The sequence below is a fragment of the Schistocerca nitens genome, chromosome 5 (genome assembly GCF_023898315.1).
Source record: "Schistocerca nitens isolate TAMUIC-IGC-003100 chromosome 5, iqSchNite1.1, whole genome shotgun sequence".
Taxonomy (NCBI): Eukaryota; Metazoa; Arthropoda; class Insecta; order Orthoptera; family Acrididae; genus Schistocerca; species Schistocerca nitens.
Window position 1 is genome coordinate 413,124,607 of NC_064618.1, and position 12,489 is coordinate 413,137,095.

General features: G+C 37.9%; 1 protein-coding gene across 1 annotated transcript in view; it reads right to left on the reverse strand.

Moving 5' to 3' along the window:
• The window catches only part of LOC126260189 (beclin 1-associated autophagy-related key regulator), a 123,638-nt gene that overhangs the window by 10,694 nt on the left and 100,455 nt on the right, over positions 1-12,489 (reverse strand). Inside the window, exon 8 of the mRNA XM_049957465.1 lies at positions 12,309-12,438. Coding sequence (XP_049813422.1) covers positions 12,309-12,438 — 130 coding nt within the window. The remainder of the gene's footprint in view (positions 1-12,308; positions 12,439-12,489) is intronic.

The following is a 12,489-nucleotide window of genomic DNA, read 5'->3' on the forward strand; positions in this document are numbered from 1 at the left end:
AATACACTAAGCAGATTCAGAAGGATGTACACTGCAGTAGTTACTGGGAGATGAAGAAGCTTGCACAGGATAGAGTATCATGGAGAGCTGCATCAAACCAGTCTCCGGACTGAAGACCACCACAACAAGAAGACCTGTGAATGAAAATTAAAAGTGCTTAAGACAAGAAGCCACTATTAAGCAGGCAATACGGAAACAGTCGAAATGTACATTCTGCTTTCCAGAAGTAATGATTTTAACAAAGTAACAGATGTTGGTAACAGGCAATACTAATCAATACTTAAGTTGCTATTGAAGAGCCAATACAAAGAATTCTATGACACTGAAGCATCAAGAATAAGTACAGCCAAAAGCACAGGAAGGGGACTTGAACAAATTAAACAATGTATTTGATTTTTAATTTTAATAATGAACAGCCGCAGTTGCATCGTTTACCTAGGTTTCAGTCGGGATAACCCAACCTTCTTCAGAATAACAATATCTATCGTTTGTCCATAGTGGACATTGTCAAGCTAAAACTACAAATCCATAAATTATCGTCAGACTGTAAAACTTACCTGGCACTGCCTCGGCCTCACTTCATGACCGCAATGTGGCAGCCTTGAGTGCTGTTCGAGTTCCAGTACAGCACTCGTGGCTGCCACATCGCGGTCGTGAAGTTGGGCTGAGGCACTGCCAGGTAAGTTTTACAGTCTGACGATAATTTATGGATTTGTAGTTTTAGCTTGATGATGTCCACTATGGACGAACGATAGATATTGTTATTCTGAAGAAGGTTGGTTTGTCCCGACTGAAACCTAGGTAAACGATGCAACTGTGACTGTTGTTATTAAAATTAAAATTAATATTAATATTTATACAGTTGCTGACAGGGCCGCGAAATGTTGAAGATATTTGGTTTTTCCATATAATGGAATTTCAGTCAATGGAAGAATATAAATATAACATCACGATTGGAATTCAGTCGGTAAGCAACTAAAGAACCACAGAATTACAACTACCCTGACTACATCTACAAATATATGGATAATCGGAGCACCCACAATGAATGGTCCCATGTTTTGTTCAGAGCACAGAAGTTCGGCATCTGTCTGTCAGGTCGCCGTTCGACAAACCACCATGAAACAGCATGCTGATATCAACAGTAGCAGATGACACCAAACAGCAATTATCTTTGCAACCATCCACGAGTCACAAAATGCCATGGGTTCTTCTTTTAAAAGTGCAGTGGTGTGATCACGTGAATATAAAGACTAAAGTGAAATACTGGTGCAGTAATTTGGTTGCAACAACTTCTGTGAATACAGTTTCTTACTATCAGGTCACTGTGACATTCAAATGTTCTATTATTATGAGAACCTTACTATTACAAATAGTAAATAAAAAACCATACCATTACAGTGAATATACCTACACCCATTCCCCACAATTAAGACACCTTACGTTACATATAGTTCAGTATAGCTACATTAAATGAGATAAATACAAATTTGTTTTAGTTTGGAAATAATACGATGGCATACATAGATAACAGCATGACTATGGAAGAGTTAATGCAATCCGTTTTACTATAGCTGGCTCAGTTGAATACAACAGTTATTCATACAGATGACAAGTTCACACAAGTAGAAAACAGATTGATGCAAACTGACAACAGACTCACTAATTTAGAAAAACAATTTGAAGTGTTCATTGCCCAAGTTAAGGGTAGGATAGATACGTTGGAAACAACATGGAACAGGGGTTTTGATTACGTTTTGAAATAAATAGGTGCTTGCAAATAGAGGAAACTAAACAAGACAGTACCTTAGGGCAAGTACACAATAGCAAAGCAGAAAATGACAAATTAGCGCAGAGGACTGAGATGCAGTGAAAACCCACTTTTACACTTTTCAGGGGGCTTTTAAAAAAAGTAAGTGCAAAATGCAGGAAAATGTGAGAAATAACAAATTTAAGCTGTAAAAGTTACGTATAGGATACCCTCTTGCATCTTCGACCTGATGTACGATATATGCAGATAAAAGGCATCAAAAGACACGTCAGGGGCTTGTTTATTATCTAATAAAAACCATTGATGCAACTGGAACTGATAACCGTATTGGAAGTAGGAATGTTCGACTCAATTTCATACGTCATAATCAACGTTTTTGAAAATCTGCAGCTGCCATTCATAATTTAAATAAAGAAATCCTGCACCAGTTACGAATTTTTTCATTCTTAGTATGATGCATTTCGAGAATTTTTTTTTCTCGTTGTTAAGTGCAAATATGTACATAAGTGTTTTGTGTGGTGTCTGAATATGTGTTATTCTGCGTCTCTTCAACATAGTCATCTTTTTGAAGTTATCAGGTACGTACTGTGGCTCCTCAGTTATGTGGAAAACCACACACAAGCAAACTATCACTCACATTGTTCGTTTACATAACATCACAAAAAATATACATAAATACTGCATTTGACAACGAGAATATATTTTCGAAACAAGTTTTGCTCAGCATGAAAAAGGTATGTAACCAGTGCTGTGTTTAAACTAAAATTATCTGAGCAACACAAAGTGAATGACGGTGACAACTAGTGCTACAAATGGCCGAACATCGAAACACGCTAAATATGGTTCGACAAAAGTGACATCATGATCACAACAATCACGAAACTGTGTTTGCGCAGTTCGGAAATGTTTGTCATTGTCATGATATCTTTATTCAAACAAACTTAGTTACTCCCATCAGCCACCATGCCAAGTAGAGCTTGGCAGCAGTGAGAGATATGGCATGGATTGTTCGAACTTCTACATGTTTACCAGGTCAAATCAGCTGAGTACACAGCCCTGGTGTCAAGAAACTTTACCATGTAATTTGTAAACACTGCTGGACACAGCCAGCATCGTTTTCTCTCTCCATGAACATTTTTTCGTAATGCGTAAATTGCTGGAAAATTATAAATATGTTGATGCAAAATCGGGTGCAAATTAACATTGTGGACATAGGAACTTTGACGGGAACAAAAAACGTCATAAACGGCAGGAAAACATTAATTCCGGGAAAGTAAAAGCGGGGTTATACTGTATTAGAAAAAGAGCTGATGAATAGTAAAACAATGTTACATACTTACACTAACAAAAATATTGATGCTTTGTCCTAATAATTAACAAATTGGAACCAAGGATACAAAAGTTTGAATTTATTAAGGATGCACATAGTAAAGAATCTACCTCAACAAAGACTAAATCTGCAGAGTTGGGAACACCAACAGTTCACTACAGTGATATTAAAAAGTTCAAACACAAATGCAGTAATACGTAATAACTCTTTGAGCTTGGAGGAGCAAAGAAAGAACTAAGAAAAGAGGTAGAAGATTTGTTATTAAAGAACAAGACAGTAATTAATAACTGTGATGACTTCACCACAACATTAAGCAAGGAATTAAATCACAAATTCCCCAAGTTTCCACCTCTGTGTGATATTCACCCCATTTTATTTCTAAAGTCACTTAAGGGCATGTTACGTGATTTCTGGTCAGATTTTAATAACATATGATTTATGATAAGCCATTTGACACATGATGCTGCACAATGGGATATGTTAAAAGCTTTAAGAATTCTCAAGTTACAACAATTTCAAAACAGCATTTAAGTGTAAGTATTGGAATGAGGGAGTCCAAAAGAAATTGAGATTAGAGCTTTTAGGATCAAAACCATAGAACAGTAGTTCACTGAATGGTTATACAGATTTGTAAAATGGCACCTTAACAAATCTGTCTAAAAGATCTGATAAGAGAGCAACATTTATTAGAACCGGTCAACTAGCTGATTACCATGGCATGTACGGGACAAAATGCTGGGGAAGGACTGGGAAAAAGTGAACAACTTATTGGAATATCTAGAATGCGTGGACACAGTGGGAAGGCGATCACAAAGGCAGCAATACCAATAATAATAATAATAATAATCAACAGAGTAATGTTAACAGAGGATCTTGTGCCACTAGAGAGAGTGCCATGAATGGAGGAAACAGGGTACACAATGGGCATGATTGTAGCAATTCAGGAAACAGACACAGAAACATAAACAATAACAGAAATTACTGCAACAATACATTTAACAATACAGAGGCGGAAAACTAATATGCATGCTAGTAGAGGCTCAGTCCTCTGAAGCAGTAGAAAATGAGCCACAATAAATCTGTTCTAGCTTAATCAGGAACAATTACGAGCCGAGTTTAACATATGTCTTACCACATGAAGGAAATACACAAACAAAAGAACATATAAAACCAAAATTGACATGCATTGTAAAGAGCATAATTGCAAAAGTTCAAAGACTATGGTGGCGACATATCAATAGTACATCACTATTTCTTTCAGCAAAATAATTTGTTAAATGCATTCCCTCAATTACCAGTCACAGGAATAAATATAAACAGGATAACAAGCACGACATGCAAACCACAAAGTACAGAATTGTATTAAACGCACGTAAATTTCAAGGAGCAATCTCCTTCCTCTCCTCGTTTCAAAACATTTCCCTTCACTCTTCCTTACAAATGGTGAGGTCCTTAACACAGGGTATCGGGCCTGAGTGATCTCCCACTCCCCCCTACACACACATTTCCAACCTAACCCAATCAATTCTTCTTTCCTCTCTGATGAAGGAATGCGGACTTCCGAAATGTATGAGTATAGTTGGGTACAACAACCTCATGAGGACAAATGAGGAGCTGCTTGAATAAAGAAGCAGCAGTATAATTAGGATTCACCTACTGGCAATAATGGCTGAGGGATTAGTGAAATGCTGATCAAATGTCAGTCCTTGTACTGCCTTGTAGGCAGCATAGAGCCAGTTGGAATTATCCTATGGCATACTCCTCAAATGGTGTTTATTTTTAAAAGCTTATATACACGTTACTTGATGGAATACACTCTTTGAAATTCTGAAGGTAGCAAGGATGAAATGCAGAGAGCGAAACATTATCTACAACTCGTACAGAAAACAGACTACAGTTACAAGAGTAGAAAGATATAGATGGGAACCAACAGCATAGTCGAGATGGGAGTAAGAGGGGGTTTGAGTATTTCTGGTGTTATTCAATCCGTACACTAAGCAAGCTGCAGAGAAAACCAAAGAAACAATTGGAGGAGAAGCTAAAGTTCAGGATGAGGAAATAAAAACTTTGAGGTTTGCTGATGACATTGTACTTCTGTCAGACAGAAGTGAACTCTGAAGAGCAGTTGAATGGAATGAAAAGTCCTAAAAGAGGTTGTGGGATGAATATTGACCAAAATAAAAAAAAAAGATAATGAAATATAGCTGAATTAAATCAGATGACACTGGGAAATTAAATTAAGAAATGTGACACTAAAAGCAGAAGCAAGTTTTGCTATTTGGACTGTAAAATAACTTATGATGCTGAAGTAGAGAGGATATAAAATGCAGCAAGTAAAGCATTTTTGAAAAGGTGGAATTTGTTATCATCAAATATAAATTTAATTATTAGGAATTCTTTTCTGAAAGTACTTGTCTGGGGTTAGCCTTGTATTGAAGTGAAACATGGATGACAGTTCAGACAAAACAGTAGAAGCTTTGAAATGTGGCGCTACAAGAAGAATGCTGAAGATTAAATGGGACATTGAATAACTAATGAGGAGATACTGAATTGAATCAGAGTAAAAAGAAATTTAAGGCACAACTTGACTAAAGGAAGGCCAGTCTTCAGATAGAAGGCTGTAATAACACATAAATTGTTGGATGGTATGCCTCCTGGAGGCAAGAACTAGCCAAACTTTCTCAACAATTTGTAATGATACATAAATGTTACAATTCCACTGTCAAACAATGGTTCCCTCACTCACTTTTTCTTTTAGTGAAGCATCTACATCTGGAATCAACTTTTGATAAATGCTAATTCCATAAAAGGAAGCTTATATCAGCAAAGGAGGTGATCTGACATTTTCTCCGGATTTCCCAGGGCATATACATCCTGCACTGTACCTGATTGTTGGATTGGCCAAAAGGGACTGGGTGACAGAACTTGTTTCGCATGGCCTCTATGTTCACATGATCTGACAACATAAATTTTTGCCTCTGGGGGTTCGTAATGAATCATGTGTTAATGTGCCTCTGCTACCAGCTGATCTATCTGATTTATGAAACTGATCCGTAATTGTTGTTGCAACAATTACTCCAGGCACCCTGATGTAGTTTTGGGAACAACTCGAATATTGACTCACTGTGTGCTGTGTGACGAATAGTGTTCGCAATTAACATTTGTAAAAAAAAGTGTTTGAGCTGCTCTTTCATTTGATGTATCTTTTATACTTGTAAGTTGAATGTAATAAATGCTACAAAGTCTTAAAATCCTGAATTTCATTTTGAAACATCTGATGTATAAGGTACTCACTATCCAAAATTGTTTGAATTGCGTGCAGAACAATATGAATGTGCCAAGTGTATTACTTTCAAACTGGCCTACATATAGAAGAATCTGTCACATACTGAAGCGATGATTGCTATTTAGACAATTTGTAAAGGAAAGAAGCCACAAATATACAATCATGATGTGCATGGTTTTGATGTATGTGCTCGTGTACAAGGGAAAGCTCGATGGTGCCGAAGATGAAGCTCTTTCTGTTGGTTTATTTATTTATTTATTTTTTAAGAAGAGTTTCAATTACCTATATAACAAACACCTGGGAAGAAAAATTTTGACGTATGAATACAGACTATGGACAGCTAAAGAAGTGTATCCTGCAAGCCTGATCCCAGGAACTATGAGAAAGAGACCTCATGAGGAAAGTAGGAAGCTAGGAAGCAAGTCATGAGGAAGAGGTGTACAAGGTATTCAGAATTGGCAAGCACACTGACAACAAATGAATGCAGTAATTCTCCAAACGGTTCTGGGTTGGGGTTCCGTCAGAAATGTCATAGCAATATTGATGATTAGTAAACTACCCATGCTGTTAAGCAAATTAATTATTTTTTTGACGAAGACATCATTTCATATTTATACTGTTTGACTATTTGTTTCAGGAAAAAATATTTCATATTTATATTATCAGTTCAAAAACTTTTTGAGATTGGATTAATAAAAATCGAGCAAAGCTAAGATGATAATTTTAATGCTTTAGGTGTTAGCTTAGCCTACCCACTTGGGTACAAAACACAAAGTTCATAAAATAGTGTGAAACTGTCACAAATGTCCTGCTTTGGAATGGTGTCCAACTCACACATCACATTAGCACCTTCTTTGTTTTCGGCAAACCATTAGAGATGCATTCTCCACTTTACCCTTTTGTGGTAGGTTTGTGTGGAGAAGAAAAAGTGTTATTTCCTGTAATGAATTTTTCCAGAAAAGAATTGTCTGTGTTTTTCATTTCAATCAAGTCAGGGCAGGCATCAATGTATCATCCTTTTCACTCAGGAATCACAGTATGCGGGACACACTCTGTACACACTCCCCTATTCTTCAAAACATTCTGGATAATATCTTTGCCTCTTGATTTAGAGATGTTCAGTTCGTTGCCCTAGTGTGACTTAAGACACAACAAACTGACGTACTACAGCCCCACATCCACTACTTAACACTGCCTGCTCATCACTAACTGGTCAAATGCACATCTGTTGTTTACAGTTGTTAGTTCAAACTGACACTATAGTTATATCTAAACTGACACTGTAGTTACTGTGCTGACATAGTGTATACGCCAGGAATAAAATCAATCTTAAGATTTTCTGGATGAACAGTGTATGTTTGACTACTTGTTTCTGAAAACATTACATTACGTGAATACTTGTCCCAAAGACCATGAATACGACATTTCTTATTAGTGCAGAGCATGTCAGTTTCACATAAGATTTTGTTACACACACACACACACACACACACACACAAACACACACAAACAAACAAAATTACTATTTCATTTCTAAAAACTTATCTTTTGAGTAGAAGGAGTTGTCATTCACAAATTCTTTCAATCTGTTTTTAAAAGCTGATTAGCTATGTCGGACCTTTTAATGCTATTTGGTAAATGACCAAAGACTTTTGTGGCAGCATAATTCACACCTTCCTGTGCCAAAGTCAGATTTAACCATGAATAGTGAAGATTATCTTTTCTTCTAGTGTTATAGCTGTGCACTTTACTGTTATTTTTGAACTGAGATGGGTTATCGATAACAAATTTCCTAAGTGAATATATGTACTGCGAAGGTACTGTGAATATCCCGAGTTCCTTAAATAAATGTCTGCAAGATGATCTCGGGTGGGCTCCAGCTATTATTCTGATTACACGATTTGTGCAATTAATACTTTTTCTCTTAATGGTGAATTACTCTGACATATGAAGCCATAAAAAAGCAGTGAATGAAAAGAGACATAGTAGGCTAATTTACTGATATGTTTATCACCAAAATTTGCAATAACCCTCATAAAATAGCATAAATAACCGAATCTAAACATTTCAGCAGGTCATCAATGTGCTTCTTCCAATTCAATTTTTCATCAATACATACCCAGAAAATTTGAATTTCTGCCTTAGCAACAGACTTCTGTTCGAAATCTATATTTATCACTGGTGTAATGCCATTTACTGTACAGAACTGTATACAATGTGTTTATTCAAAATTTAGTGAGAGCCTCTTTGCAGAGAAACACTTAATTTTTTTTAAAGACATTATTTACAATTTCCTCAGCTAATTCTTCTTTTTTGGGTGTGAATACTATGCTTGTATCATCAGCAAATAGAACTAGCTTTGCCTCTTCATGACTATAGAGTGGCAAGTCATTAATACGCAAGAACAATATAGGAAGCCAAGACTGAACCCTGTGGATTTTGATGTTTCCAAAGCTTTATATTTATCGTCTGTCAAAGATCTGCAGTTATTGCTCTGTTTTGCAATGGTAACAAAGATATTAAGCCAGACATAAGTACTCCCTCCCACAATCAGCAGCACCACATACTCGCAGGAAGCAGGGAGCAAATAGTAACAAGCTGGAGACATGTCTTCCTTCACCATATCATGTCATGTGGTGTTACATTGTGGCCTCCATAGTGAAATAAAGCTGTCAGCACAGCAATAACAACTCAATATCAAATTCATCACTGCATGGTTACCAGACACGTACCATATGCCTTTCTGCTGATGACTATGCTGCAAATTCTGAATGTCTGACAATTTCTTGTGACCATATTTCTGTAACGTTTGCCATTTTAATTTTGGAAAGTGGTCCTTTGAATGTATCAGATAAGTGTCACCTACTACTGGGAATTTCCAGCTTTAGAATCTTTACACAGTCTACAGAAGCTGTTCAGTTTTCATACCACTGCTAAACTTGGGGCCGAGTTCATGTGGGCTTTGCAGGTCCTCTTCTCAACTAACTGAAATTAATTCTTAAAGTCTCCACACGTAACAACACAAATTACGATTAAAGCACAGGTGTTTGTGATTAAAAATCTCCCGTGGGCCAAGTTGGTTGGTTGACAGGGGGTGAAGAGGCTAAACAGTGTGGTCATCAGTCATCAGTCATGAGATGGGTCACTTGGAGCTAGTAATGTCAGCCCGAAATTTGACTGAATTATCAAAATATGTAGGAATGGTAAAACTGGTGTACTGAAAGCAACACCATTGCCAGAGCTGAGAAATAAACAAAGAAAGGTAGAAGTTTATGGGACAGGTTGGTATACATATCAAAGAGCAGATAAGGGCTCGCCATGGTAACAGAAACATACCAGATGCTGTCTGAATATCTGTGCCCATATTGGGTCTCCCTTATGGAAACAGCCGACCTCCTTCACCCTTCCATAAGGGAGAACCAATATGGACACAGATGTTCAAACAACATCTGGAATGTTTATGCTACCATCATAGGAAATCAGAGCTGCTGTCTTTACAATGGTGATCCACCAAAATAAGCTGTGGTGTTGGACTTTGGCAAGGCCAGATGACCATATCAAACTGCAGCTGAGACCACAAATGCGCCACCTGCAGCCTCCTGCTCCTGCTCCTGCTCCTCCTCCTCTCCCTCCCCCCTCCATCTTCCCTCCCAAAACTTCTGCAGCTGCAGCCATGGCATGAAATATGTAATCACTGTCACTAATCGGCGTGGATCATGGAGTTGTCCCCTGCACCATCTCGAAAACAGTTTGCTCTGACATCTACAGACAGCACTCCACAAATGCCGCCCAGCTTGACAAATGATGGCACTGACCACTTTCCGATGGAGAACTATCTCACAGACCCACAGTCTCTTCTCTTTGACCAGCTGCCCATCCAGCACATTGAGATGCTGAACTCCCTCATCAGAATCTGCACAAAATTAATGGTTTTTGATCATATTTGCTGTCTCAGATGATGGGAGGGAGAGAGGCCGCATCCCCACCAACTCAGCCAGTAAGATGATGTATTTGCTACCACAACCATCAGTGCCACATACCCACAGCAAGCCACAAGTAAAGAGCAATGAGCCAGAGACATGCCTTCCCTTACCACGCCATATCCCATGATGTCATCACATGGAGCAAACACTGTTGCCCACACAACAACAGCAACAGTCTCATATTCATCCCTGCATGCTGTCTTTCTGTTGATGGTCTATGCTGCAGCCTCAGACTGTGTCTGGATTTCAAATAGTATTACAGAGGAGCAGGTTGAGTGTAACAAGACGAGACAGATTGCGAAATGTGTATGTGAGGGAAAGACTAAAGGAGGAACCAGTACAGGACAGGATAGAAAAATCAAGACTGCAGTGGTATGGACACATGAAGAGAATGGATGAGGGAAGAATTCCAAAGAGGATGTTTGATCTGCAACTGGAGGGGAAGAGGCCCAGAGGAAGACCAAGAGATAGATGGGTGAAGGGAGTGAAGGAATGTGTGATGAGAAGAGGGGAGAACTGGACGAAGGTGGAAGAGGGGGAATGGTGGAAAGACAGAACACGATGGAGAGGATTGTGTTCCCGACAGACCCAGCCAGTGGCTGGAAACTGTCCAAGATGATGATGATGATTACAACAGATTTGGGCTCTAAACACAGACCTACAGAATTTCATGCTTCTGATCCTTTGAGTAGTCCTAGCTAGCCAGCCAGCCAGAAGCTTTTGTTGTGTGCTGAACTCACAGCCTGTATAGGACTTTTTCAGGTGCGCGGATTCAAATATAGGATACAGCAACAGGGTTACAATAAAAATAAATCATATGAAAATACTATACAATATACATAATATGTCACATGATCTCTATGGGGTAGTTGTTAATTAGCTTTTCTACACCCATCACATTCTCGTATATTCTTCAATATTAAGTAGGCAGAGGTCATGACATTCAAGATTTTACAGAAATACATTTTTAAAAGTTTCCAGAAATTACTGCTAACAGTTAGTTGCCTTTCACGATTCTTCAATTTTTATTAACAATGATCAGTTTCGTATCACCAAGTGATTCACCGTCAGATGACGCTACACACTTACTGCATGTTCGGAACATTGTTAGGGTTGGATAGAGTGAACTCCATCCTCCTGAATATGAATTCAGTGTCTTAACAACTACACTGCCTCATTAGGTTTGTCCTATTGTACAATTAGCACCAGCAGGATTGCAATGTACCACTGCACATGCTATGGACTGCTGCTGATGACTCCAGGGCCATGAACCACGCAAAAACATACAGAACTTAGCATTTAGCATCTACATTGTTTTCTATACACACTTCACCCCAGGACTGATTTGACAATGTAAGAAGTATGTATTTTACACTCTCAAAAGAGACTTTTCAAGGCCTGCAGTTTTCTGGGTTTTACCAAGCCTGTTTTTACCTTTATTATCTGACAGTAATGCTCACATAGGTCCAGATCATTAAAAATACTTTACTGTTTTCCCTGTTGATACCTGTAAGTACAGGGTCTCAGACTAATGCCGAACTTCATGATACCCTAATAGGAATGATTACCATATGTACCATGCCAAATGCACTCAAAATATTTAGGAAGCTATTATTAGTTTTATCCTCAATACCACTATTAATATTCATGTCTCCACATATCATCATGTTAGCTTTGGGAGCTGAGACTCTTTTCAGGATTACAGTTAATTGGCTGAAGAAATCATTCACATTACCACGAGATGAGCACTACACATACAGAATGATTAGCCTGACATTTGAAACAACACTGTAACGAGAGAATATTAAATATTATATTATCTGAGCACTATGGGACTTAACATCTATGGTCATCAGTCCCCTTTTAAATATTATATTAGCAGGAGAAATGTTGCTATGTATTTTTGGAAACAAGACAAATCATTTTAAAGAAACTTACTGCTTCCCATTCCATTGGCAAATTATCACTCTCATCTTCTGAATCAGAGCTCTCATTCTGACCCAATTCTCGTGCCAGTTGTTCTTCTAGTGATTTAGTGAGATTGCAGTCCACTTCAAATGGTCCTTGCCTGCAATAGAAAAATTGATTACTACTTCTATATTCCACTACAACAAAAAAT